General features: G+C 58.2%; 2 protein-coding genes across 13 annotated transcripts in view; one reads left to right on the forward strand and one right to left on the reverse strand.

Annotated features, from left to right (window-relative positions):
- NUP188 (nucleoporin 188) overlaps positions 1–9,036 on the forward strand; it is a 49,223-nt gene extending 40,187 nt beyond the window's left edge. The window contains exons 30-44 of the mRNA XM_013058806.2: positions 127–322; positions 2,260–2,337; positions 2,445–2,530; positions 2,752–2,897; positions 3,573–3,754; positions 4,844–5,044; positions 5,241–5,333; positions 5,767–5,925; positions 6,125–6,262; positions 7,048–7,122; positions 7,202–7,435; positions 7,550–7,681; positions 7,961–8,034; positions 8,170–8,299; positions 8,435–9,036. Coding sequence (XP_012914260.2) covers positions 127–322; positions 2,260–2,337; positions 2,445–2,530; positions 2,752–2,897; positions 3,573–3,754; positions 4,844–5,044; positions 5,241–5,333; positions 5,767–5,925; positions 6,125–6,262; positions 7,048–7,122; positions 7,202–7,435; positions 7,550–7,681; positions 7,961–8,034; positions 8,170–8,299; positions 8,435–8,611 — 2,101 coding nt within the window. The 3' untranslated portion in view covers positions 8,612–9,036. The remainder of the gene's footprint in view (positions 1–126; positions 323–2,259; positions 2,338–2,444; positions 2,531–2,751; positions 2,898–3,572; positions 3,755–4,843; positions 5,045–5,240; positions 5,334–5,766; positions 5,926–6,124; positions 6,263–7,047; positions 7,123–7,201; positions 7,436–7,549; positions 7,682–7,960; positions 8,035–8,169; positions 8,300–8,434) is intronic.
- Positions 9,037–9,759: 723 nt separating this feature from the next.
- Positions 9,760–25,311, reverse strand: SH3GLB2 (SH3 domain containing GRB2 like, endophilin B2). Of its 12 annotated transcripts, none has more exons than XM_045082557.1 (14): positions 25,057–25,311; positions 20,386–20,527; positions 19,442–19,570; positions 16,234–16,367; positions 15,888–15,980; positions 14,505–14,516; positions 13,778–13,840; positions 12,650–12,799; positions 12,222–12,245; positions 11,665–11,754; positions 11,131–11,318; positions 10,942–10,956; positions 10,591–10,831; positions 9,760–10,451 (listed from the first exon to the last, which is right to left on the reverse strand). In XM_045082557.1, exons 1-14 carry the CDS (start codon positions 25,117–25,119, stop codon positions 10,344–10,346), a joined length of 1,452 nt encoding a protein of 483 aa, XP_044938492.1. In that variant the 5' UTR covers positions 25,120–25,311; the 3' UTR covers positions 9,760–10,343. The 12 variants fall into 12 exon arrangements, with proteins under 12 accessions (XP_044938492.1, XP_004757194.1, XP_044938493.1 ...); XM_004757137.3 differs by having other exon boundaries at positions 11,218–11,318; positions 25,057–25,310; XM_045082558.1 differs by lacking the exon at positions 14,505–14,516.
- Between the last annotated feature and the right edge of the window lie 1,623 nt (positions 25,312–26,934).

Below are 26,934 nucleotides of genomic sequence, written 5' to 3' on the forward strand. Positions count from 1 at the left end.
ACCGGAGCCGTCTGCCTTTAAGCCCAAGTGAGGTTGCTTTCTCTGCCTCGACAAGGGTCTGTGCCCATCACATTTCCGTCCTCTTTCAACGCCTAACTGTAGGTTTTGTTTTTTCTTGACACCTAGGGGCTCATTAGATCAGTCATTAAAAGATACGCTTAAGAAATTTTCCAGCGAGAAGCGCTTTGCCTACTGGTCGGGATACGTCAAGTCACTGGCGGCTCACACAGCTGACACGGAGGGCAGCGGCTGCACCTCCCTGGTGGAGTATCAGATGTTGGTCTCCGCCTGGAGAATGCTGCTCATCATTGCCACCAGCCACGTAAGAGCCTCTCGGAGTGGTTTTCGCCTGGGTATCCTAGCAACCGTGTGCCAGGATGCCTGACAGAGACAGCCCCCGGGGATGAAGGATGAACCAGGGATCTTCCCTGAGAGCTGAAACGTAACAGTTGTGGGCCCGCAGACCGGGCCTTCTGTGGGCTCTTCAGGGTGTTGGAGACAACTAGGGACCTGGAAGAAAAAGAGAAGTGTTTTAAAATCTCTTGCAACACTCATAAAAGCCTCCGGGAGCTGCCATTGAGGCCCTGGATGGGTCTCAGGGGCTCCCTTCCTGCATCTGCTTCTCCTGCACGTGTCGCGTCACCTGTTCGGGTGTGTGCCCTGAGCTGGGTAAATATTCGTGGACTGGTCAGCAGGCAGCTGGGACAGCTGCCACAGCACCCTCTCTAAGGAGCAGTTTGTTTTCATTACTTCTAGAAACTGCATTTCTTGGTCTCAGAAAAAGAACAGAGACATTGTCTATGTTCTATGTCTGTGAGTTGGTTTTTAGAGAGTTGGTTTTTAGAGAGAGAGCTAGCTTTTGAGAAGAGTCTGTGTTTTTTCTTTGTGCGTGCGTGTATGTGTATGTGTGTGTGTGTGTGTGTGTGTGTGTGTGGTTTCACCTGGTCATGTTGTGCAGTGGGGACTTAGTGTTGAACTGTTCTTCTCTGGGGAATCCAGATAGATATCTTGACTTCATGAATAATTTGGGCTTGATGCATGTCCCTTGTTCCAAGCATACTCTTAACCTTACATCTTCCCTGAGTGACTTGTTCCCTGTGCCAGACTGCCCATGACCTGGGGACATTGCTGTGTCACTGTGGTTGCAGCCCCAGAGATTGCAGACACAGCAGAGGGCAAGGCGGTCTTTGGGGAATGCTCGAGTCCGACGTGGGGAGCCTGTATGTCACCTGCCTTAAGGCCCTAGCTGGACAGCAGCTCTTTTTTTTTTTTTTTTAATTGAAGCGTAAGTGACAAATAATATTGTGTTAGGTTCAAGCGGACATCAGAATGATTCAGTATTTTTATACACCATGAAAGGATTCCCACAATAAGTCCAGTGATCATCATTACCACCAGAAGTTGTGAGTTTTCTTACCTGTGTTCCCAGGCAGTACAGGATAGGCAACAGGTCCTGAACTGTAGCTCCAAAAATCCTGCCACCCTCTTTCTTCTTAGGAGAACAGTCTGATTTAGTCTAGGATATGGACCATCCCCTTACTCATTTAACAGATATTAATGGAATGGTCACCATGTGTCAGGCATCCGGGGATACAGCAGTGAAGAAGGCAGATAAGGTTTTTGATCTAGGGGAGAGTGGCCCACGAGGGAGGCAAATTGTAAACTAATTCCCAAAGAAATCTGTGTTGAGGTTGTGACACGAAGAAGCAGATCATCAGGATGCTAGGGTTGTGAGCACTGGAGCAGGAAAGGAGCCGTGAGAGAGTCCCTCTCCAAGGAGGCCATGTCCAGTCCGAGACCTGAATGTACAAAGGCGCTCTCCAGGCAGAGAGCACGTGGGGAGTAGTCGTCTCGGCAGATGGTACCACATGTGCAAGGGGCCTGAGCGGAAAAGAGCCTGGTGTGCTGTGTTCAAGTGGCAGGAGGGGGTCGGGGGGCTGAAAGGGGGCGAGCACAAGCGGCAGTGCTACCAGAATCCTCTGGACCAGATTCCCAGGGGCCTCTTGGCCTCTTGTATTTCCAGAGCACTGGGAAGGGAGCCTTTGAAGGGTCTGAGCAGAAGACATTGTCAGGAGGAGGAGGAGGCGAAGCTGACCCGGTTTTGACCACATCTCAGGGTTGACAGACAGCAGGGAGACAATTAATTAGGAAGACTGTCACTTAACAGTGACTAATTGCCTGATGGAAGACCCTACGTTTCCTGGCTCCTAGAGTCTGGAATATTTTCCCCAGTGCCCTGTTTCTCCTGTTCCTTTGTAGGCGGAGGTCATGCACCTGACAGACTCGGCGGTACGCCGCCAGCTCTTTCTTGACGTGCTCGATGGGACCAAAGCCTTAGTAAGTGTGTCTGGGAGATTCCACATTTCTTCCAGGGAAAAGGTGTCAGCTTGCAGGAAGCCCAACTTCTGACGCATCTGCTGTCCCCCCCCCCCCCCCGCCCCCAGCTCCTGGTCCCGGCCTCCGTGAACTGCCTCCGCCTGGGCTCCATGCTGTGCACCCTGCTGCTCATCCTCCTCCGGCAGTGGAAGAGGTGAGCCCTGCCCGCTCCTCTCCACTGAGCCTTAACTTTCCCGAGGGGGAGAACATGGGTGTGGAACGGGCTCGCTTCCCATCGCCGGGAATGGGACTGACCTAGCAAGCAGATGGGGGCAAGGCAGGGGGCCCGGTGTGCCTCCTGAGATGAAGTGGGGGCATTTTGTGGTCTCATGTGGGGTGTGTTGTCCTACCCTCTCCGCCCCTTACTGTTTTTAGAGAGTTAGGGTCTGTGGATGAAATCCTTGGGCCCTTGACGGAGATTCTAGAAGGAGTGCTACAGGCAGACCAACAGCTCATGGAGAAGACCAAGGCCAGGGTGTTCTCCGCGTTCATCACAGTGTTGCAGATGAAGGAGATGAGAGGTGAGGGGCAGCGGAGTGGGGACAGCGGGCTTCCCACCCCACTGGCAGCTGGCCTGGTGGGGCTTCGTCCGGTTTTGAGCCAGACGTTTCTGCTGTGTGGTTTGAGCTGACAGTCTTAGAACACATGTCAAGAAAATTTTGGGGGGGATCCCTGGGTGGCTCAGTCAGTTAAGTGTTTGCCTTTCGCTCGAGTTATGCTCCTGGGGTCCTGGAATCGAGTCCTGCATCAGGCTCCCTGCTCAGCGGGGAGTCTGCTTCTCCTCTCCCTCTGCTGCTCCCCCTGCTTGTGCACTCTCTCTCTCGAAATAAACAAAATCTATAGAAAAAAAATTCTTGGGGTGTCTGGGTGGCCCAGTGGGTTGGGCCTCTGCCTTCAGCTCGGGTCATGATCTTGGGGTCCTGAGATCGAGCCCTGCGTCAGGCACTCTGCTCGGCGGGGAGCCTGCTTCCCCCACTCTCTCTGCCTGCTGCTCTGCCTCCTTGTGATCTCTCTGTGTCAAATCAATAAATAAAGTCTTTAAAAAATAAAAAATTCTTCCTCTCCCATCTTATCCCCCCAGCCCTGGCAGATTCCCTCCTCTCAGCACTGTACCTTCTCTCTGGGGAGGGAACGTTCGGTGTTCCCTGAGAGTTGACGTGAGCATGACCGTGTCCCTCCCTGCCTGTGCTCTGCAGTGAGTGACGTCCCCCAGTACTCCCAGCTGGTGCTAAACGTCTGTGAGACCCTCCAAGAAGAGGTGATTGCGCTCTTTGACCAGACCCGCCATAGTCTGGCATCAGGCGGTGCCACAGAGGACAAGGACAGCATGGAGACTGATGACTGCTCGCGGCCGCGACACAAGGACCAGCGTGACGGGGTGAGGGAGCGCCCTGGGGAGTAGTGTGTCCTGCCCTCGCACATCCAGCAAGTATAAACTGCCTGCTTGGTGCCAGGCCCTGGGGCGGTTAGTGAACGAGACATGTAGTCACTGCCCTTGGAGTTCGCAGCCTGGTGGAGGACATTGACAAAGCAGATCCGACTTGGAGACGTGGGGATTCAATCATGGCGAGTCCGCACGGAAGAAATGCCAGGAGAACCCACACCTTGGGGTTCTCACCTAACCTAGGGACTCAGCGAGAAACCACCCTTTCAGCCATGACTTAAAGCGTTGGTAGAGCCAGGCAGGCACGGGAGCAGGGAGGATTTGGGAGCGAGAACAGGGCTGGTGAGCCGTGGTCTGAGTCTCCTGGTGCCCGGAGGAGAGGCTGGGGTGAAGCTGGAGTGTGGGGGGCGGGATGGTCAGCGGCTTTAGCAGCATCTTTAATCTGGATTCCAAGTGAACGAGGAAAGGACTTGAGTTAAGCGAGGAAGAGCTGGGCTTTGGGAGGGTCACGCTGGATGCGCTATTGAACATTTTCTAAACCGCGTCCTGATTCACTGTAGTGGGTCTCAAACTGAGCTCATTTGGTTACAATTAGTATTTTTTTAATGAAGTAGGATAACGCGTAAAGAAAGTTCAGTGTGCTTTGCAGGTTGGAAGGGAAGGAAAATACACCAGCATGTGTATACAGGGAGAGGTGTAGAAAGTATTTATTACTGGGTCGTTATGGTGAAAAATAAGCTTAAAGACCCACTCGTGTGAAAACTCCACTTGGGAGGGGCTGGGAGGGTGGAGGAAGACCACCTGGGCGGTGGGTGCAGTGGTGTGGCGAGAGGGGCAGAGGTGGGTGCAGCGAGCAGGTGAGAATCGGGAAGTTTGGTAATTGGACAGAAGAGTCGAGAACTGTCGCTGGCAGGTGGCTTATTAGCAAGGATGGAGTCATTGTGCCCTGAGAGGGTCAGGAGAGACCTCGGGTCGTTGGAGTCAGGCTCACTTGGAGTCGTGTGTGAGGGCCGCCTGTCCTCCTCCTCCTCCCCTGCGCTGCGTTTTTCACTCTCGCCCATCTCTGCCCCTGGGCGCTGGCAGGTGTGTGTCCTGGGCCTGCACCTGGCCAAGGAGCTGTGTGAGGTGGACGAGGATGGTGACTCGTGGCTCCAGGTGACCCGCAGGCTCCCCATCCTGCCCACCCTCTTGACCACTCTGGAGGTGAGCCTGCGCATGAAGCAGAACCTGCATTTCACCGAGGCCTCGCTGCACCTGCTCCTCACGCTGGCTCGCACTCAGCAGGTAGGACGCAAGCCCGCGGGCAGAGGGGAGCCTCTCACTTGTGCTGCGCGGCTTCCAACCCTGCTTGTGATGGTCCCAGAAGCTCTGGTCTGCCCGAGAGTGCCAGCTGCCGCTGGGCAGGGTGGCTGCAGGGGACAGGTCCCAGGAGTGATGGGGCTGGGGAAGTCCCAGCTCATTCCTATCCTTTCCCTCTCAGGGAGCCACAGCAGTGGCTGGAGCTGGCATCACCCAGAGCATTTGTCTGCCCTTACTGAGCGTGTACCAGCTTAGCTCCAATGGGACGGTGCAGGTGAGTGCCGGGACCCGCCCGGGGGCCGGGGCTGCCGGCGGACTGTGGCTACAGCAGAAAAGCCTCCCTGTCTTTGATCTCCTACTCACCCAGGAAACCGCTCTTCAGAGGCTCATGTGATGCCCGATGGTGTGGCCTCCTCCCCGTCCCCGCCCCAGTTCCTAGCATGAGAAGCTCACATAGGTAGTTAGTGGCTGACCTGAGTCTAGAACCCAGGATTCTTAAATCTCCGCCGAGTGCTCTGGCCGTGTAACAATGGGCCTGGGACCCCTCAGGCCCTGCTGGCCACCAGGCCATGGCCGTGGCCGTTCCAGGTTTTTTTCCTCCAAGCAGCCTGGCTGCCTTCACTGCTGTGTTGTGAGGAGGCCATGCTGCACTCCTCAGCTGGATACATCGGTGTGTGTCCTGGTCTTGTCTGCTCTTTGTGTCTTAGACCCCGAGCACCTCTCGGAAGTCCGTGGATGCCCCCTCTTGGCCGGGGGTCTACCGCCTCTCCATGTCTTTGATGGAGCGGCTTCTCAAAACTCTGCGCTACAACTTCCTGACCGAGGCCCTGGACTTCGTGGGGGTTCACCAGGAGCGGACCTTACAGGTGAGGGGCTGCCGACATCATACGGGTGGGGGCTGAGGGTAATGGGGGGTCTGGGCCATTCTGGACCATCCAGAAACTTCTAAGCCAAGGTACCCATTGTGCCATCGCCTCTGCGTTTGTGGGCTCAGGAGCGGTCCTGAAGGGAAGAGCAGGTGGGTCAGGTCCCTGATTGAGCCCGTCCACCGGTCTTCCCTCCCAGTGCCTCAGCGCAGTGAGGACCGTGCAGAGTCTGGCCTGCTTGGAGGAGGCTGACCACACGGTGGGCTTCATTCTGCAGCTCTCCAACTTCATGAAGGAATGGCACTTCCACCTGCCTCAGCTGCTGCGGGATGTCCAGGTGGGGCCCTGGACAGGGTTCCTCGGGTCGGAGTCTGGGGACGTGTTTGTGTGTGGTTGGGGTGGGCCCTTCTGGCGCCCTTCTGGTGAACTGCGGGCCTGTTCCTGGAACGTGGGCCTTTTGCCCAGTGAATACAGGCTTTGCTTTCCTTATGTAGCTTTCTCTGAGGTGGACGCTTTCTGTCCGCAGTAAAGGACAGCCTTGTAGCTTAAGAACTTGGGCTCAGCTGGAGATGTTGGTTCATATCCCTTAGGGATGGGCCAGCAGGGTCGGAGGTAAGGGAGGTAGGGAAAGAATGGTCCCAGAGTCAGATAGAGATAGGAGTCTCATTTTTCTGACCTTGGTTAGGTCACTTCAGGGTCTCTGAGCCTTTTTCGTCTGTAAAATGGGAAAATGATCCCTATCGTCTTTCTTTTTTAAAAAGAGTTTAAGCAATATCCATACCCAACGTGGGGCTCGAACTTACAACCCCAAGGTCAAGAGCCACGTGTCCTACGGAAAGGCACCCGGAGCCCCTCTCCATCTCCCTCCTTTACTTAGGACCCGTCGTATGTGCTAGGCCTTGAGCTAGGTCCCAGGGAAACCTCCCGGGCCCCTCTTGCCCTAGTTCGTAGGCAGGCGTCCTTAGCGGCGCTAACATCTGCAGCCCGAGAACATGGGAGGTGAGCCCCGTGGGAGCTCAGGGATGGAGGACTCGGGGCTCGGGGGGAGCTCTGGGGGTCCCGCTCGGTTGGGCTGCTGCTGAGCGCCCCCCAAGCCCCGCCTTGGCCCTGCATCCCCTGCAGGTGAGCCTGGGCTACCTGTGCCAGGCCTGCACGTCCCTCCTGCACAGCCGCAAGATGCTGCAGCACTGCTTACAGGTGAGCGGGGTAACCTGGCTGCCTGCGGGGCCGCGGCCCGGTGTCTCGGGACTCCACCTCGGTTTCTTGTCTCCCTCAGAACAAAAATGGGGATGGCATTCCCTCGGCTGTTGCCCCCCGAGTTCAGCGACTACCCGCTGCTGCTCCCACGGCCCCCTCCTGCTCCTCCTCCAAGCAGCCTGCGGCGGACACGGAGGCATCGGAACAGCGAGCCTTACACACAGTCCAGTACGGGCTCCTCAAGATCCTTAGCAGGACCCTGGCGGCCTTGCGCCACTTCACCCCAGACGTCTGCCAGATCCTGCTGGATCAGGTACCGGCCTGCCCAAGTGCCGGGCTGCCCCGAGTGCCCGCGGTGAGCTACTGAGGCTCCCCTATGCCCCGGGGCCCTCGTGGAGCTCCACATCACTCCTGTCTTGCTTTGCAGTCCCTGGACCTTGCTGAATACAACTTCCTCTTTGCCCTGAGCTTTACCACTCCCACCTTTGACTCTGAAGTGGCCCCCTCCTTCGGGACCCTTCTGGCTACGGTGAATGTGGCCCTCAACATGCTTGGAGAGGTAAGCTGGGGGCTGTCACACTCAGGCCCCTCAACATTCCCGTCTTCTTCCTGGTCTCCCGCCGCCTAACTGTGGCCTCGAGCACGTTCTCAGCCCTCCCGAGCCTGTTCCTCTTCCCGACTGAGTGTGCGAGAGCCGCCCCAGGAGGGCTATCGTGAGGCCCGAGTGAGGTAGCGGACAGCTGCTCCGTGCACGGCCTCGGGTAGGAGGCTCACAGGGAGTCCCACCTGTTAAGAACTGTTACCTTCTTATTTTTTTACCCCATTTCTCTTCCTCCAGCTGGACAAGAAAAAGGAGCCCCTCACCCAGGCTGTGGGGCTCAGCACCCAGGCGGAAGGGACCAGGACGCTGAAGTAAGAAAAGCCCTCCTTCTAGAATTCGAGCTGGGGTCAGGGCCCCCGTGGGTCAGCCTTCTTGTTGGCTCGGTGCTGTGCCTCCTGCCGGCCAGCTTGGCTCCCCGCACCAGAGCCGCCCCGCCCTCTCCGCAGGTCCTTGCTGATGTTCACCATGGAGAACTGCTTCTACCTGCTCATCTCCCAGGCCGTGCGCTACCTTAGGGACCCAGCTGTGCATCCCCGGGACAAACAGCGGATGAAGCAGGAGCTCAGCTCGGAGTTGGTACGGACAGCGGGCTCGGACGAGCAGGGGGCGGCTGATGGGGACGAGCCTGTGGGGTCCCACTCAGCCCCCCACCTCCCAAGGCCGGCCAAGGGCCCAGGGCTCCGGGCCTCACCTAGTACCTTTCTCTCGTAGAGCACGCTGCTCTCCAGCCTCTCCCGCTACTTCCGCCGGGGGGCGCCCAGCTCCCCTGCTGCCGGCGTTCTCCCCTCACCTCAGGGCAAGTCCACCGCTCTCTCCAAGGCCAGCCCGGAGAGCCAGGAGCCTCTGATCCAGCTAGTGCAGGCCTTTGTGCGGCACGTGCAAAGATAGGGCAGCGGCCTGCCCGCCCACCCCCCGCCAGCCTGTGCGGCGCCCCGGGCAGCAGGGGTGCTGCCGGCCGGCCGGACGGCCCGCGTGGGACTGAGCAGCACCTCTCGCCTGCCCGCAGCCCCGACTCCAGCCACCCGCCCACTGGCGTTATTTTTATAATAGATCAGGAGGTCCACAGCCAGGTGGGAGCCACGAGTCGGCTGCACTTGCGCCCTCAAGTCCAAAATGTCGCAGGGGTATGCTCCTTCCCTCCAGCATTCCCACTGCACTGCCCCCCGCCCAGCGGAGGCCGGGAGCCAGCGTCACGTGTGGCCGGGAGAGGCTGTGTGCCCGGGTCTGAAGATGTTTTCCATGCTCTGTTCTTGCAGTTTTTGGTAATACTGTGGTCTATTTATACAAATATTAAAAGACTGTTTATAGATAAACGGCTGGTGTCTTCAGGACCTGGGGGTGAGCATCGAGCTCTCGGCGCTAAGCACGTCCTTCTCGGCCAGGTGCCCAGGAGTGGAGCGGAGGTTTGGGGAAAGCAGAGTATTCGCTGCGCAGGTGGGCACGAGTTCTCCCCTCCCTGGCTCGCGCAGCTCTCGTCCCCTCGCCCCTACCACACTGCATTTGCCGGCGGCCGAGCTGCTCATGGGTGTGGCCTCTCCTGAAGTCCCAGTCCGGTTTACAGCCCCGCGCCCGGGCCTCCCTCCCTGCCCCTCCTGGGGAGCAGGACCTCCTCACCAGAGAGCAGGGCCTGGTGAGGGGCCTTCACCTGAAGTTTCTAGAACCAGACTGACCTGGGCTAGAGTCCCTGCGCGGCCACTTGCCCGTTATGGAAGCTCGAGGAGGTGACTCTGTTCTCTTCCCTCATCTGTGAGGACGGCCTGAGCACATGCAGACCGGCCACAGGTCGGCAGCTGAAACCCTCACACACGGTACGGTCCGCTCCGCTCGGCCCGCATCTAGGCAAGTTTCTCTTAGGCACAAAAGGTTTCCGCAGCCTCCTGTGCAGGAACAGGGCCGCCCCCCGAGCCACGCGCGCCCTGCGGGAGGCAGGGCGGCCCGGGAAGGAGGGAGCAGGAAGCCGCCCTTCGGAGGTTTCCCTTGCCCACCCTCAGGGCCAGCCCCGGGGGGCCCACAGCCCGACAGGAGCCGAGGCGACGTGCACGTGAAGGACAGTTTATTATTTGTCACTGGCTAGAGAGCAAGCAGACAGGCAGAGTAAAAAGATCCGTTAAAAAGTGAGTGTGGAGAAGTGCAGGCTGAGCCACGGAACTCGGCGTGAGCGGTCCGCGCGGGAGGGCGGGGCAGCACCTGGGAGACGCCGCTCCGCCGGCGCCCCTCTGCCACCCGGGCCCCAGCCCTGCGGCACACCTGCCTGCCCCCCCCCCCATCTTGTTGCTTTTGGCAACCAAAAGGCAGGTGCTCTCTGGCCAAGGGCACACCCCAGGCTTCCCGCGGGGTCAGGGTGCCTAGGGCAGCACTGCGGCCAGTCCCTCCATCCTCCTTAGGCGGAGCCAGGAGGGCTGGGGAGCCGGGGTGCTCGGGGGATTGCAGGCGGGGTGGGGGGCTCCAGAAGCAGGGCTGGGGGAGGGGCCCCCTCACAGCTGGACGACCGGGGGGCACGGACAGAATGGGGCCAGTCTCCCCACCCTGAGCAGCTGAGTCACCAGCAGACAAGTGGCAGGGCTGCCTCCTGTCCTCTCCCGCCCAGGCCAGGCTGGGCAGGGGCCTGGAGGGGGCCGGCTTAGCTGAGCAGTTCCAAGTAGGTGACCGGGACCTTGCCCTTCTTGTTGCCTCGCTCGCCGATGAGCCAGTCTGGGTCCATGCCGGGCAGGCTGTAGACGGTGATGAGCTGAAGAGGAGGGCAGAGGGGTGGTCACAGCCCAGCCGGGGCAGGACAGCATGGGGACAGGGCTGTCAGGGCCCCATGAGACCCGGGCATCTGCACCTCCAGAGGCGGGCGTCTGCCAACCCCGCGGCACCAGACCCACCTCATCAGCCAGCAGGGCCAGCTCGCTGCTGTCGGCCGCCTCGTAGTCGTAGAGGACCCGGGCCTTCCGGGTCCCGCTGGCGGGGGGGGTCACCTCCTCTAGGCGGAGAGCGGCCTCTCCTGGAGGGGCCAGGCCAGCCACAGAGGGGCCCACGGGCATAGTGGCCGCAGCGGTGGTGGGCGAGGTGCTGCTGAGGGGCGGGGAGGCGGGCTCCGTGGTGCCCACAAAGGTGCCTGGGAATCTGGAGAGGGTGACATCTCAGCTGGGAGCTGTGTCCCCGTGGGAGTCCCATGTGTTCTGCCAAACACCTGGGCCCACTGCCACAGAGGCAAGGGGACCCCAGCTACTTACATGGCTCCCTGGGAGCTGGCAGCATGAAGAAAAAAGCAAGGCGAGGGGAATCGTGAGCCGTACCTCCCTGTCCCTGCCATCCTCCTGCCCAGGCCAGCCACCTCCCTGTCACCCACACAGGCCTGTGATGCCCCGACAGAGGGCTTGGTCAGGGGCCCTCTAACCCGCCCTGCGAGTCTGGGGGCTTACTGAGCCTGGGGAGAAGGTCTTTGCCCCAGGGGGAGAAGGGGATGGGCTGCTTGTGGGGCCTGGGAGCCGGGGGACCCCAGCGGGCACCTGCCCAGCTGCTTCTGTAAGTCCAGCATGTGGCGGTAGCACTGTGCGTAGTAAGTTGTCTGGGACTCCACAAACTCATGGAGGCAGCGAAGATGATTCACCTGCGGAGGGGGGCGATGCGGGGAGAGCGGTGCTGGCTTGGGAGGCGGCCTGGCCGACCAGACGCTCCCTGTCTCCTGCCTGACCGCAGACCCCGGCCTTTAGCACTCCGCCCTTGGCCCCAAGCCACCGGCTCCCTGCAGGGCAGGGAGGGCTGCGCAGCCTTTGGCACTTGGACCAAAGCTGAAGTTCCACCCTGAGGACCCTGGGCTCAAGCACTGCCCCTCGCCACCTGCTTCTGAGATCCAAGTTCATGGTCTGACCCCTTGTGGAGGAGTTCAGTGGGGGGCCCGGGGCGGGGCCAGGAAGATGGTGGACAACAGAGGGGCAGCACAGGGCGGGACTCACGTGAGTGCTGCTGATCCCCTCCAGCAGGAGTCGGGTCACTTCCGCCTGCCGGTCAAACTCCGTCTGGGCCACTCGGAGCTCCTGCTCGGCCTGGGAAAGGCAGAGTGGGGCGGCGGCTGACAGCAACAGTGGCCCCACCTTCCCTCCCATCTGTGGTCCACCCTGGAGCAGCCACCTCTCCTACTCTGGGTGCAGAGGACACATCCCCCTGGGGACGCGGATAGAGATCTTGGTGGCAGGAGTGCACTTCTCACCCCTGACTTCAGGCCTGGAGCCCTGCCCCCTTGCTGGGACCCCTCTGGACCCAGTCCATTGCAAGCAGCCAAAGACGGACTGACCCATGGGTGCCCTGACACAACCTTGCTGTGACACTGTCCCTAGCCATCTGACAGCGCCATTCCCCTGTGTGCTCAGAGGAATTGTGGGGGCAGTGTGCCCAGAGAGAACAAGTAATACCCCCGACAGCGGCAGAGCCCAGAACCAGAAACCAATCTGACCCCTACCCTACCCCACCCACGGCCCCCCACCCGCGGCCAGCCTCCCGAGTCCAGACTCACCTTGTCCACCTCATCATTCCAGAGCTTCGGAGACCACGACAGGACCGGGCAGCAGGGGAGGGAGGGGGCACCGGTCAGTGGGGGAGTGGGGTGAGGACGGCTGAACCCCAGAGCCCGCGCCCTGCCCCAGCTCCCCAAGGCCCCCCCGCGCCCCCCATACCCTTCCTCACTCCCCCGAACCCAACCAGGAGCTGAGGCTGGGGCGCGGCCTGGTGTGAGCAGCGTCGCTATCCACCACATCCAGCCCAACATGCCGCATGCAGGGGAGGTAGGGGACAGCCAGCTGGGAAGTCCTGCTTGGGTTTCTCCTACAGCGGAAGCCCCCGGGCCCTGATGGGAGACCCAGTGTCCCCCATCCCACCCTGACAATTAGCTAAGGCTGGTGGGCTGGGACGCAGGGCCGTGTGACCCTAGGCCAGTCACTGAACCTTTCTGTCCTTCGGCAGAGAAAGGCAGCCTCGTGCCCGAGTCACACTGGGGTTCAATGGCAAAAGAAAAAAACAGGGCGGTCTCCACCCTCCGGGATATTCCTCCTTCCACTCGGCCCAAGAAGGGGGGCAGGAAGTGTCATCCAGAGTCTAAAGAAGAAAGACCCCCCTCCCCCCGCCACGACTTAGGAGACCCATTTCTCCTGCCCAGCGCGGGAAGTCTGTCCTAAGATGGCGACCTGAGGGACTGAAAGCGGAGCGGGGCCAGCCCTGTGTCCCGAGATGTCCCACCACGGTGCCATTTAGAAAACCAAAACGTGGGGAGTGACCTCTGCGCGCATGGCCGGAGGACACGCAGAGAGAGGGGCTGCTGGAGTGCTCCGGCGTTGCCACCCCGAGGGACGATGGCCCGGCCGCCGCCTGAGGGCACAGACACACACACGGCAACATGCTATGATGGGGCGGAGAGAGCCTGACGGCCCGAGCAAGTGCGTGCCACCCCCCGGTTGGAAACGGAAGGTCAGAGAAGAAGGCAGAGAAGGCACAGCCGTGGTGGGGGCGGGTACGATGGGGCAGGTGTGACTGGCCCGTGTCCCACCCACACTGAACGGTGAATACCCAGGAACAACACAGGAGAAAAGAACCCACGGCACTCGGAGTCTTCAGCCTCCATGGCTGCCCTGGGCCCCCGGACACGCCTGCCCCCAGCCCACCGGTCCCCACCCTCCCTGCTCGGGCTCGGGGCCCCTCCTCGCTGCCAGGATGCTGGGCAGGTGTGCCAGAGAGGTGGCTGGATGAAGAGTGCCCCCCTCGTCACAGCTGTGGGGTCCTCAAGCCCGACGTGGACTGGGGGGCAGTGCCCTTGATGGGGGATGGAGGGCAGACCTTTGGGTCCCAGAAGATGAGCCTGCGCTGTCCCCACGCTGTCTGGGGCGGCTGACCTGGCCCCAAGCTCCAGCGTGGCACAGAGAGGAGGGAGGCCCGTGATCAGGCGCAGGGCACAGGCAGGCGGCCAGGAGCAGGGCTGGTGCCTTCCTGGCTCGGGGGATGCGCCCTGTGTTCCTGGTGCCACGCAGTCCCCTGGTGCCAGGGCAGAGAGAGGCCGGGCGGCCGGGGTGGGGCGCTTACCGCGGAGGCGCTGGCCGAGAGAATGTAATTACGCGGTCTAGTCTCCTGAAAGTCAGGCACCGTCTGGCGGGAACAGAGGTCACGGAGGGGAGGGGGGTCATCCCGGGCCAGGCGCTGCCCCAGCATCTCCCACGGGGTGGGGTTGTCGGGGGAGGCCAGGAGCCCCGGCCCAAGGGACAGGAGGCTGTAGACACATACCACATGGACCCTTTTCCCCACTCCAACCTCCTGGACACAAGGTGGGCTTGGGGACATGGAGAGTCAGACAAAGACCAGGTGGGTGGTCACGCTGGGAGCCCAGGAAAGCAGATGCCAGGGAGCCTTCAGGTGAGTCGCAGACTGGGCCTGGCCCCCCTCCTCCCCGGACCCGAGCCTGGCTCAGATATTCCGGTTAGAGCCACAGCTCTCCAGACCAATCACCCCCAACCCTGGCTTTCTCCATCCCAGAATCTCCACACAGGACCAGGCCCCTCCCCCACAACAAGGTGGATGGATGGACGCATGGATGGACAGGGTGACAGGCTTTCCACGTTTGCAAAAAGCTGACTCACAGGCTCCAGTGCCTGGCGTCTCCCTAAACCAGAGGCTATGCACGGCAGAGGCTCTGGTGGGGAGACCAGCTGCTTGCAAAACGCCCAGGACGTCCCCTGGGCCGGCCAGGCCCCTGGGCCCGAGGCTGGGCCGGGCAAACCAGAAGCAGCACAGCACGCAGGAAAGGTATACTCACATCTCCCTCACACTGAGCCAAGTTACCCAAAGCAGAACGGAAAGGAACAAAAACACAGAGGTTAGTGAGTCCACAGCGCAGGCGGGAGCAGGCCCCCCGAGGTGGGTGGCAGGCAGGTGGGCAGACGACCCTGCCGTCCGGAAGGAGTCCTGCTCTGCCCGTGTGCCTGGGTCTACGCGGGAGGGCAGGGGTGACCCGCCGGGCTGCGGTCCTCTGGGGCGCTTGCTGCGCCTGGGTTGCCCTGGGCCTCTCTGCAGAGGGCGCGGGGCCTAATTCAAGGGCTTGAGGCTGTCTGGGCCAGACAACTTGGAGAGGAGGTCGTGCCGCTCTGGTGACTAAGGAAAGGCTCCCCTGGCCTGCCTGGTGGAGGAGAAGCCGGTTCTGGCCGAGGTACTCCAAGGAGACTATCCTGTCCAGCTGACTTCAAGAGGTCAGCCCTGTAGCCATGGGTCATCTCACCCAACCACAACAAGACTCCAGTGGCTGAGCCCCTGCCTCCGATCGGGACCCCACACACCCGGGTGTGCTGAGACCCTGCCCTTGGCTCTCACCAGAGGTGGCACAGGCCAAGACTCCGTGGTCCCCAGTGGCCACACTGTGGGAGAGGGACGCAAGGAGCAGTTGGGTCAGCTGCGAGTCTGGGAAGACACAGGTGACGGTACCCCCGGCCTGCCCTCGACCTGGTTCCTGGGTGTGAGGTGGCCTCTAGGCCCCCACACTGCCAAGCAGCCTGACATGCCGAGAGCGTGCTCCCCCTCAGGCCGGCTCTCCCCACCCTGGCCTAAGCCCCGGGCAAACTGTGCCACACTCCATCGGCCGGCCTGGCCAGGCCGGGCGGGCCTCAGTGAGCTGAGAGCAGAGGGAAGTCCTGACCCAGGGCCACGCGATTACCTGAAAGGGCCCTCGGTCACGTCCCTAAGCAGGTGCACGGTCCAGCTCCAGGGTTCCCACCATCAGGGCACCCTGGGACCAGCGCTGGAGCAGCGGGTGGGGTAGTTAGTAAGGGGGAGCCATGCCCGGGCAGAGCCGGGGGACAGAGCCGAGCATTCAGGAAGGACAGGGCAGGGCCATGCGAAAAACTCCAGTTGGTTGTCTGTCTGGGGAGGCTGTGGCGTGCCCTGAGCCTGGGTCGGGGCACTGCTGGTCAGGCCACTCCATAAATGTCTGCCCTGGGACCCAGAGCTCTGGGTGGCCAGGGTTCCCGCGGGGGAGGGGCAGAGAGGCATGACCTGAAGCGGTCAGCCAGGACCAGCATCCCCCAGCCAAGCCTCTCCAGGCAGGGAAAGGGAAGAAAGGTCATGCCAAACGTCAGGTCCCTTCACCCTCCCTTGGCTCCGAACAGAGCTGGGGGTGGTGGGGCGGGACACCAGCAGGGACACCTACCGTGGCTTTGGCCTCTGCAGCCTTGGCCTTCTTCAGCCGCGCTTTGCAGGCATCCAAGTCCAGACGCCGGTTTTGCAGGAGACGCCTCTCCTTCTGCGGGGAGGGGGAGCAGGGCAGAGTGAGAGCCTGGGCTGCGGCAGGACTGGCCCACCGGGCCGTCAGGGCCATACAGGGAAACCGAGGCCCCGACAGGGAGAGGACACCCACTGTGTCATTCGGTCCACAAGAGCCACATCTGGGGAGCCCTGGGAGTGCCGGGCTCCCGGGATGGGAGGAGAGCCTGTCTCGGCGGCCCCGCGGAGGAGGACAGCAGTGACCAGGAAGCGGGGGCCCCCAGTCCTCTCACCGAAATGGTCTTCCAGTCCCCTTCCAGGAAGTTGCGCAGAGGCGTGAGGAAGTTGATGGAGGCCGTGTGGATGAAATCCCTCTCGGCGGCTCCCAGGCGCTTTTCAGCTTCTGCCACCTTGATGAGTGTCTTCCCTGGTTAAATGGAGTTTAAGGGTGAGGAAGAGGCTCGGGCTCGGGCTGCTCGGACCCTAAGGGAGCGCCCAGGGAGAGGCAGGCCGCGGAGGCGTGAGCACTGCGGGCTCAGTGCGGATCGGCTGGCCTGGAAGCCTGTGGGGCGACCTGCGTGTCTGTCGACAGGAGACTGACATAAATAGCGGGACGTCCCAAACGCGGACTAGGACACAGTGTGACAAAGATGAGGGGGGCGGTGGGGGGAGAGACTTCCAGAACACAGAAGGCACCTCAACAAATCTTGTTCCCAAAAAGCAACAGTAAAAATGGGTATCGCTGTCAAAAGCAAATGTTTCCGGACTCTGGAAATTGACCAAATGCAAAGAAACTGAGAATATTTACTCAAGAACTACTGGACCTTGGTAGGAACAAGATGGGAACCCGTGGCTTCCCAGCCTGGGGCGGGGCGGGCGGCGGGGTGGGGCTGGGGGGGTCGAGGGCGGCTCCCATGGTCATGGTCAGCTCTTCGGCTCTGCCTCTGCGGTTGTTGTAGCTCTGCCTGGGCGGGGCAAGTCCGCAGGTGGGCAGCGGATAGGGGTGGGGGGTGGGCCGCAGGGGAAGGTAGTGGTATTGGGGCTGACTTGATTTGGGTGGGAGCACAAAATAATCCAGGGGACCCTGCTGGAAACAGCAGTGATCTCAACGGCAAATAATTGAGGAAGACCAACGTCACAGCTGACTTGAATAAAGAATACTGGTTGGAAGAGCTCTGCCACAAATTTAACAGATCTGGAAACAACTACATCAATAATTATGTTAAATACAAATGGATTAAACATTCCAATCAAAGAGTGAAGATAGAGTGGATTTTTAAGAAAAAAATCCAAATACAGGGGCGCCTGGGTGGCTCAGTCGGTTAAGCGTCTGCCTTCGGCTCAGTTCATGATCCCAGGGTCCTGGGACCCAGCCCTGCATCGGGCTCCCTGCTCGGCAAGAAGCCTGCTTCTCCCCCTCCCTCTCCCTGGCTTGTGTTCCCTCTCTTGGTCAAATAAATAAGTAAAATCTTAAAAAAAAATCCAAATATGTACTGTCTACAAAAGACTTTGGATTTAAAGACATAAATAGGTTGAAAATAGAACAGAGAAAGGTATACCATGTGAACTGTCCTCCTAAGAGAACAGGAGTGCGTGAACTGCTGTCGGATAAAATGGACTTTACTGTGAACGTGACCAGAGACAACAGCATTTTACAATGATATAAGTCAATTCATCAAGAAGATACAACAAGAGTAAATACACAGACCTCACAACAGAGCTCCGAAAACATATGAAGTAAACACTGACGATCTGAAGCCAGAAACAGAAATAGTGGGAGACTTCAGTACTTCTCAGTAATGCAAAGGACCAGACAAAATCCGCAAGCCCACAGAGACTAGAACAACCCTGTCACCCAATTTGGCCTGTTGTCTCTACCCCACTCCACAGCAACACAGCATATGATCTCCAGTGAACAACACTCTCCAGGACAGACCATATACTAGGCTATAAGCAAATCTTCATAAACGTAAAAGGTTAAAATCATACAGAAAATGCTCTCTGATCACAGCAAAATCAATTAGAAATCAACAATAGAAGGAAACTTGGAAAATCCAAATATACGGAAATTAACCACCATCCTGCTGGTGGAAATACAAAATCCCACAGCCACTTCGGGAGACAGTTTGGTAATTTCCTAAAAAGCTAAACTTAAGTTTACTGTGTGACCTAGCAAGTCCATTCCTAGGTGCATATCCAGGAGAAGGGAAAACACATGCCCTCACAAAGTTCTTTGTGCAAACGCTCGGAAGGACACAACCCAAATGTCTAGCCATACAACGGGACACTTACTATCCCGCAATAACAAGGAATGAAATCCTAAAACACATTATGGCACAAATAAACGTCAGAGATGCTATGCTCAAAGGAGCCGGATGCAAAACACAGCACACCGTGGGGGGCCTGGGCTGCTCAGTCATTCAGGCAATCAACTCTTGCTTTCGGCTTGGGTCATGATCTGGGGTCACAGGATTGAGCCCCACATCCGGCTCCATGCAGAGCCTGCGTGGGACACACTCCCCCTCCCTCTCCCTCTGCTCCTCATGAATGCATATGTGCTCTCTCTCGCTCTCAAATAAATAAAATCTTAAAAACCACCCAACACAATATGTGATTCCATTTATATGAGAGGTTCAGAAAAAGCACATTTATAGGCACACGAATGTGCATGAATAGTTAGCAGCAGGGGGACTGGACTGGGGACTGACTCTAAGCAGACATGGCCTTTTGTGCAGGGGACAGAAATGTTCTGTAAATAGGCTTGGGGGGGGGATGTTTGCACAACTCTGTAAATTCACGAAAAAGCACTGAATTATATACTTAAAACAGGTGCATTTTATGGCATGTAAATTTTATCTCTGTAAAACATTAAAAATTAAAAAAAAAAAAAAAAAGTATGTGCCACTGGGAGAAGGTAGCTAACACAATACCCAGATGAAAAATCAGGTCACAGAAGGGTACGCACAGTACGATCCCATTAAGAAAGGCACAGAAACCGGAACTGGGTAAGAGAGACTTCCGTTTCTCACTCTGTTTTCATCTGCACTGACTGAGGTGTTTGCAAGGCAAATGAATTTTTTTCACTTGTTTATTTGTTTATTTATTTATTTATTGAAGATTTTATTTATTTATTTGACAGACAGAGATCACAGGTAGGCAGAGAGGCAGGCAGAGAGAGAGAGAGAGGAAGGGAAGCAGGCTCCCTGCTGAGCAGAGAGCCCGATGCGGGGCTGGATCCCAGGACCCTGGGATCATGACCTGAGCTGAAGGCAGAGGCTTTAACCCACTGAGCCACCCAGGTGCCCCTCACTTGTTTATTTTCATTTATTTCAATTTTTTTTTTCATTTTCTGCACTTTCATTCATCCATTTCATGAATGTTGACAAGGAGATATTTGTGTACTTCACAAACACAAAGCAAGAAAGGAAGGAAGAGAGAGATGGAGGAAAATTCGAGAGCAAGAGACTGTGACCCCGGACCCTGGCTGGGGGCTTGGCTCACCATAGGGAGTCGTGGGCCCCAGCTCACTGGCCGCCTCCGCCATGTACTGAGCCAGCAGCTCCCCGTTGGTGACCCGCGAGGGCACCTTCCTGTCCAGCTTCTCATACAGGAACTCCTCCACGCGGGCACCTGCAGGGAGACAGCAGCCAAAGCCACGGGGCTCTTCAGTACAACCCAAGGATGGCAGCCATGGGGACAGAAACAGACCCAGACCAGGGCCCCCCATGGGGGTGCCTGGCCTGGTAACAGGCAGATTACTCTCTCTTTGGAGCCTATTTCAACCTAGTGAAACCAGCACTCAACCCCAGAGGACCCCTCACTCCAGAGAGGAGGAAGCCACAGCTCGGAGACATGAAATGCCTACCCAGGTCACACGGCTGGGGGTGACGGGCCCAAAGTAAAGGCCCACTCACTTCTCCCTCCATCTGATATGGATTTACAGAACCTAGTACACACATGGACAGTCGTCCGGCGCTGGCTCCAGAAAGCTCCAGGGACACCCACTTATACAGGAGACTTGGAGGCAGATAGCTTCACGACCCCAAGACAGCCCGCCCCGCCCCCCAGGTTCTCCTGCCCGAGGCTTCTGCGTGCTCCCTGCTCACGCTCGCTGCAGTGTGACTCAGGGCAAGCCCTTCTCCATCTCTAGGCCCCGCCAGCCTCTCAACAGATTGAGCTCATGCTTTCCCTGCCTCTTCCCAAGCGTGTTTTAGTCTCAAGCATTTCTCCAACTCCTTGGTGCAAAACTCTTAAACCTCCTGCTGCCCCAGAGAGCGCATCCTGGAGCCCATCACTCTCTGCTGGGCTCTTTAACTGCTCGCCTCGTCCTAAGCAGGCCTCAGAAGCCTCAGTAACCTGATCCAAATCCCGTGTGCCACCTGCGGCCCAGGCCTCCTGCCAGTGGCCTCTAGCCCCTCGCCCAGGACCGCCCGGTGCCCACTCACTGGGGTTGGGTTGCAGCAGCACCTCCGTCTGCCGTAGGATTTTCTCCGTCCAGTTCTTGGTGCTGTCTGCCCGGGCAAGAAGGTTTTCAAAGTGTGCATCCAGCTCAGTCCTCTCAGCCTGGCCGAATTTCTCCTCTGTGAACTGTGGGGTGGGTAGCGTTGAGGGATGGGGAGGGCTTGGCAGCGGGGAAGCAAAGACTGCCCCTGCCCCACGCTTCTATACCTCCTCCCCACTCACCCAACTAGAACCAAGCCCAAGGTCAAGAAACTGGCTTTGCCCCTAACCTGCTCTGTGACCCTGACCAAGTTATAACCCTGCTCTGTGCTTCAATTTGCCTCTCTGTAAAATTACGCTGGACCAAAGGTTGGGGATCACGGCTTCTTTTGGAAACCCAGAAAGCTAGAGACCCCCCCAAAAAATGCACATGTGTACAAAAATCTACCTTATTACTTAGGGGGATAAGGAGTCATTGGGGGCCTAGTTCTAAGGGTCCTCCTAGCTTGACTTTTATTCCCTGAGCACCTGGTAACATAGGTGCAGAGCACAGAGCAAAGTCTGGGGTGATTACAGGCTCCTTGGGGGACTGGGAGCCAGTGGGGAGGGGGTGCCAGGGGAGTGAGTGGGAAGAACCCAGCTCTCAGAGTCAGAGGGACCTGATTTGAGTCTCAGGTCTGCACTGATGAGCGGTAGGACCTTGGGCAAGTGGCTTTGCCTCCCTGGCGTCAGTTTCCTGAGCTGAAAAATGAGAATAATAAAAAATACCAGCTCCCTCATAGCTGAAATAGGATGAAATGAGAAAGATGTGGGTAAGGGGCGCCTGAGGGGGCTCAGGGTCATGAGTTTGAGCCCCAGGTGGAGTGTGGAGTCTACTTAAAATAAAATAATAAAATAATTAAAAAAAGAAAGGTCTGGGTAAGACATGAAGGCCCGAGTCTGGCAGGGAGTTGGTGCCACTGCTGCAAAGAGCTGATGGCGAGGCAGCGGGAAGGAAAGGGAGTGTGTGGGCATGGGAAAGCCACATGGCTGGCCTCTGGTCGCCTGGTGCAGTGGACAGGGAACACCACTAGCCCCTCAGAGCCAACTGCTGGGCACGCACAAGGCTTAGAAAGCTTGGCAGCCCCGCCCCAAGGCCAGGCAAGAACCGGGATGTCCCAGCAGTCAGAGCCGGCAGAGGTTGTGCAGGCCACGCGAGAACAACCTGATACTGGCCCAAGTCCTGGCCCCTCTGATCCAGAAGGCTCTGGTAGAAAGAGCCTGTTCAAGGTCGTAGTCAAATAGCAAAAGGGCATAGACCTGCAGGAGAAAGATCAGTACTAACGCAGCAGCACTGCTGACTGCGGGGTGCTCCAACCCTGGGCTATAAGCATTTGACACCAGTGACCCATTGACGTCTCCGAGAGCCTCTAGGACAGTTAAGTCAAGTTTCCCATGTCACAGATGATGCCACTGAGGCTAAGCAAGGGGCAGACTGTGCTCAAGTCAGGGTCACTCTGGGCTGGGAGTCTGGAGGCCCTTCCCAGATGGCTTGGCGTCGATCAATCATCCAGAGGCCAACAACAGCTCCAGCCCAGCTGCAGGGAGGGGGCGGCAGCCACGGAGAGTCACTGGGCAGCGTCACTGGGCAGCCATCCATTATGCAACAGGGCTTGGGTTTCTCGCTGTAGGCCTGACCCGGGTGGGCCAGGCTGACAGCCTGTGGCTCCCGACCTGGGAAGCAGCTGCTCCCCGCTTCCTCCCGCCTCTCCCTACTCCTGGGCCTTCTCACATTCCCTAGACTGGGGCCTCCCAGAGCCAGGCCCCCGAGCAGGCCTCACCTCTCCCAGCCCCTTAGGGGTAGCCTTAGCTCCATTTTCCAGATAAGGAAATCAAGGCTTAGAGAGGCAAAGCCACCTCTCTGGTCTTCGCCAGGGGCTCCCCTGCCCTGGCAAAGGGTGATAACAGGACCTATCTCACAGAAGATTTGGAAACACACAGCACCGCCCTAACAAGCCTTAGCTGCTCTCATCATGACCACGGACAGAAGGGCTTCTTCATGTTCCTCCTCAGAGCTACCTAGGAACCCCCGTACCCCAGCAGGACCAGGCACCCTACTTTAGGTGGTTATGTCACCCGAATGTGCAAGGTTAACGGAGCCTCGGGGCAGCCATCCCTCACACTCCAGGTCCACCCAAGTTCAGTATCCTACAGGGCTTTCCGGACCTCCATCCCTTGTCCAGTGCTGCCTGCCCGGCTCAGACGATGACAGAGCTACTGCCTCCTCACGGCCTTTACTACTACTAGTTCTGCCACTACTCTTACTATTACGGCAGTTACTACTAACAGCCTTGGTACTATGGCTTCCACGGCCCACTCGCACCTACGCTGGCATCATACTCAATATGCCCTAGGTTTTCCTGCCTCGGTGCCCTTAGCTGGGCATTTCCCAGCCCCTGGACCAACTTCACAAACTCACCCTCACTTTCAAGGCACCGTTCAGGGACCTGGAATCCCAGAATCACCCATGCAAAAGGGATCCCCATCACCAGGCTCCCTACTGGATGGCGATGGGGCAAGGCTCTAAAAGGTGTCCCTGGTATGCAGAGGGGCTGACGGCTTACCCAGTATGTCCTGGGGCCTGGCATGGTGGCCCCTAGGCAGAGAAGCTGCCCACACACTGAGAATGAAGAACTCCCTCCCATCCCTACTGACGCCTATCTCCAGGCAGCCTGGCCTCAGCAGGTCCCAAGGGTCCTACGCAGGTGATATTTCAAGACTTCTCTCCTCTGGCCTGTCACCCTGCCCCATCACTACCAAGAGGAAGGGACCCATGCTTCAGGGGCTGATATCTGCAGAGTCCGAGGCTGCTCCCTGCACAATGGCAGCAGCAGGGGGTGGGCGTGCAGAGCCAGAGAAAGCCTCTATTTATAAAGCTCCCAGCTCCCTCCTCCACCCCAGAGTCTGGAGCCTGGGCGCTGGCTCCCACTCCAGTACGGGTGACCCACTGGGCCTGCCCCGACCAAGAGAAGGGAGGCCACAGAGCTCAAGCTTCCCCACACCCCAGGCTCTGCAGGCCCTGGCTAGGTCAGGTGCCAGCACCCCACAATAGCAGGAAACTGGCAGATCAGGTTCTCCCAGATGTGGGAGATAGAGCGGTTGCCATACCGACACTGGGATGGTTCCCATCTTACAGATGAACTGAGGACAGCCAAGGGGCTCCAGGGTCCTAGGAAACCCACTAGGGCTGGGATCACCCTGCGGGGCTTGAAATACCAGGCAGCAAGTACTCACTGGGGCACTAATCCTCAACGGGACACGGGACATGGTGCTTTCTAGTAAACATGAGCACATGGGTTTCCCAGAGACTGTCTGGGGCTGGGCTTCTCCAGACAACAGCAAGGACAAACAATAGGACTGGCTCCCAGAGCACTGCGACAGGCCAAGCCCCAAGTCTGCAGCCACCTCTGGAGGCAGACCGGGTGTCACACCCGATTGACAGGAGGGGGAAAAGTGAAAAGTGACTTGCCCAAGGTCACATGCCATACTAACTACGTTAACACTACTAGTATTCGTGCCTTTATTTTTTTTAAGATTTTTTTTTTTTAATTTGAGAGAGAGAGAGAGAGAGAAAAAGCATGAGTGCGGGGGGGGGGGCAGAAGGAGAGGGGGAAGCAGCCTCCCTGCTAAGCAGGGACTCCAACATGGGGCCCGATCCCAGCACCCTGGGATCACGGCCTGAGCCGAAGGCAGATGCTTTACTGACTGAGCCACCCAGACGCCCCACAGCTTTATCTTTATGGAGCATGTACACGCAGAGTACCCAGCTCTCCTCACAAGCTTCCTGGGAGGGAGGGATTGCTAATCCCATTTTTCAGATTGAACAACTGAGGCCAAGAGATGAAGCCCCTTCCTCAAGGTCACAACAGGGAGCATCCACGCCCATAGCTGCCTCCAGGTCTTCACCGTTACATTAAGATGCCTCAGTTTCTCTCCTGGCCCCAGAATGTGGATAGGACTTGTTCCGATTCTGGCACCATCAGCGGACAGCTGTCCAAGGAGGGCACCCAGCCAGACCTCAGCCCTTTCCCCATCCTCCAGGCTTGGAGGAAATAAGAGGAAACAGGCCTCCCGTGGAGCAGAAAGGAAATAATCCCAGCCCTCCTGGCTTCCGGACTGACTATCCAAGCGTGTACAGGGGACCTGACGGAATCAGTACCACCAGCCCATTGCACGGGTGCAGAGACTGAGGCTCAGAGAAGGGGTCGTGGCAGGTGCATGGTCCTTGGGCCTGGGGCTCAGGCCTCCGGACGACTGCCAGAGTCACTGCTGGGCAAGGGCGGGGAGGCAGGGGCCTCCCAGTGCTCTCTCCCTCCTGGGGCGGGAGCTACGGCAGCGGGGTAACCCAGCCTGCAGAAACCGTGGGCCCCGATACTTCCCCCCAGGTAACGGGGCCGCGGCCCGGCTCAGTCCCGGGGCCCGGGTTATGCTGAGTGTGCGGCCAGAGTGGCCGGCCGCCCCGGGCTCTTTCTTCTGGGCAGCGCCGCAGTAGGGGATGTGAGGGCCAGGGTGTCCCGCAGCCGGGAGGGCGCGGCAGCCTCCAGGGGCTTCTCCTGCGCCACCCCCAGGCTCTCCCGCAGGGGTGCTCCCGGCCCGCCCCACATCCGGGCCGCGAGGCCCAGGGCGCACGGCCTCACCTGCACCGCCCGGGTGAAGAAGATGCCCGCGTCCGACGCCAGCTTCTTCATGTTGAAGTCCATGGCGCGACGCACGGCCGGCAGCGCTCAGCCCGAGCGCAGCCTGGCAGCCCCCGGCCCGCCGCCGCCGGCCCGTACCCCGCCCACCTGCTGCCGGTGCGCCCTCCCTCCGCGCGCCCTGCCTCTGCGTGCCCGCTCGCCAGCCCGCAGCCGCCGCCGCCGCCGAGCTCACCCGAGCGCGCAGGGCGGGGCGCGGGCATCGGGGGAGGAGCCAGCCAGAGCGTGCAGGGCGGGGCACGTGGGAGGAGCTAGCCAAAGCGGGCGGGGCGGGGCGGGGCGGGGCGGGGCGGGGCGGCCGGGGAGGAGTCTTAGGGACCCCGGGGGACCAGAGGTTGCAGGGTCTTGCCAAGACCCGCTACTTTGCCCTGAGGCCTCCGTCTGCCACCTGGGGGCCTCTCTCCATTCCTTGTCCCACAGCCCCTTGCCCATTTGTGCCTCTTCGTGTACCTTAGACCATTCGCACCCCACTCATCTACTAGGCCTTCTGTCTTCCTATTTGTCTGCCTCTTTTGCCCTGGGTCTCTCTGGGCAGACCACCACCACCACCACCACGTGCTTTTATTGATCTATACTGATCATTCATTTATTTATCAATGTCCATCTATGGTGGTCTATATCATTCATTGAGTCAGCATCCAGCCCTATCATCTTCAACAGGCATATATCAATTATCCTTATATGTTCACTCATCCAATAACTCATATTGAACACTGTTTGAAAAAAAAAAAGATTCAGGGGCGCCCGGGTGGCTCTGTCGGTTAAATGTCTGACTCTTGATTTCAGTTCAGGTCAACGGGAGTCTGCTTCTCTCCCTCTTCCTCTCCCTCTACCCTCTGCCTGCTCGTTCTCTCTCTTTCCATAAATAAATAAATAAATAAATAAATAAATAAATATTTTTTAAAGTGTGCCAGCAGCCGACAGCACGCACAGCTTTTTTTTTTTTAATATTTTATTTATTTATTTGACAGACAGAGATCACAAGTAGGTAGAGAGGCAGGCAGAGAGAGAGGAGGAAGCAAGCTCCCCACTGAGCAGAGAGCCCAATGTGGGACTGGATCCCAGGACACTGGGATCATGACCCGAGCCAAAGGCACAAGCTTTAACCCATTGAGCCACCCAGGCGACTCATATTTTAAAAAGCATTCACAGTACTTGTTAAAGATGGTAAGGAAGACTTTATTCAAGAGGGACCACTGGGAGGGAAATGGGGCTCGAATACAACAAGGGCAAGTGGAGATTTAGAGCTAAAGATCAGGTTGGGGTCCGTGGATGGAAAATGACTAAGTGGAAACATCAAGGCTAATGGGAATCTCCCTGAAGGCAGGACAAGATATGAGGGTAGAAAATGAGGAATTTGTTTAAATATGGAGGGTGATCAGACACCAGTGGGGGTGGGGGGAAAGGGCAGGATTCTTGCTAAAACTGGACTCTACAAGTCACAGATGGAAGTTCAGGGTCAATCTAGTTGAGCAGAGTGCTCAGAGGAGCCTGATTCAGGTTTGGTCAAGGAGAAAGTCTTTGTGACCCAGGCATTGTTCTAGGCTCCAGGGATAGAGAACAACAACACAACAAGGCCCCGCCCCTCTTGGGCAAACAAATATGCAACATGTCAAGTGATGAGTCCTGAGAAGAAAAACACAGGAAGATAAAGGGGAGAGAGAGCGGGGTACCCAGTTGGCTCAGTTGGTAGCTCATGCAGTGCTTCCTCTAAGGGTTGTGAATTCAAGCCCTGTGTTGGGTATAGAGCCTACTAAAAAAGTAAGATAAATAAGTAGGAAAGAGAGTAGGAAAGAGAGACAGTAGACAGTAATTATTACT

This window comes from Mustela putorius, unplaced genomic scaffold (genome assembly GCF_011764305.1).
Source record: "Mustela putorius furo isolate JIRA1106 unplaced genomic scaffold, ASM1176430v1.1 tig00000596_pilon_pilon_pilon, whole genome shotgun sequence".
NCBI lineage: Eukaryota > Metazoa > Chordata > Mammalia > Carnivora > Mustelidae > Mustela > Mustela putorius.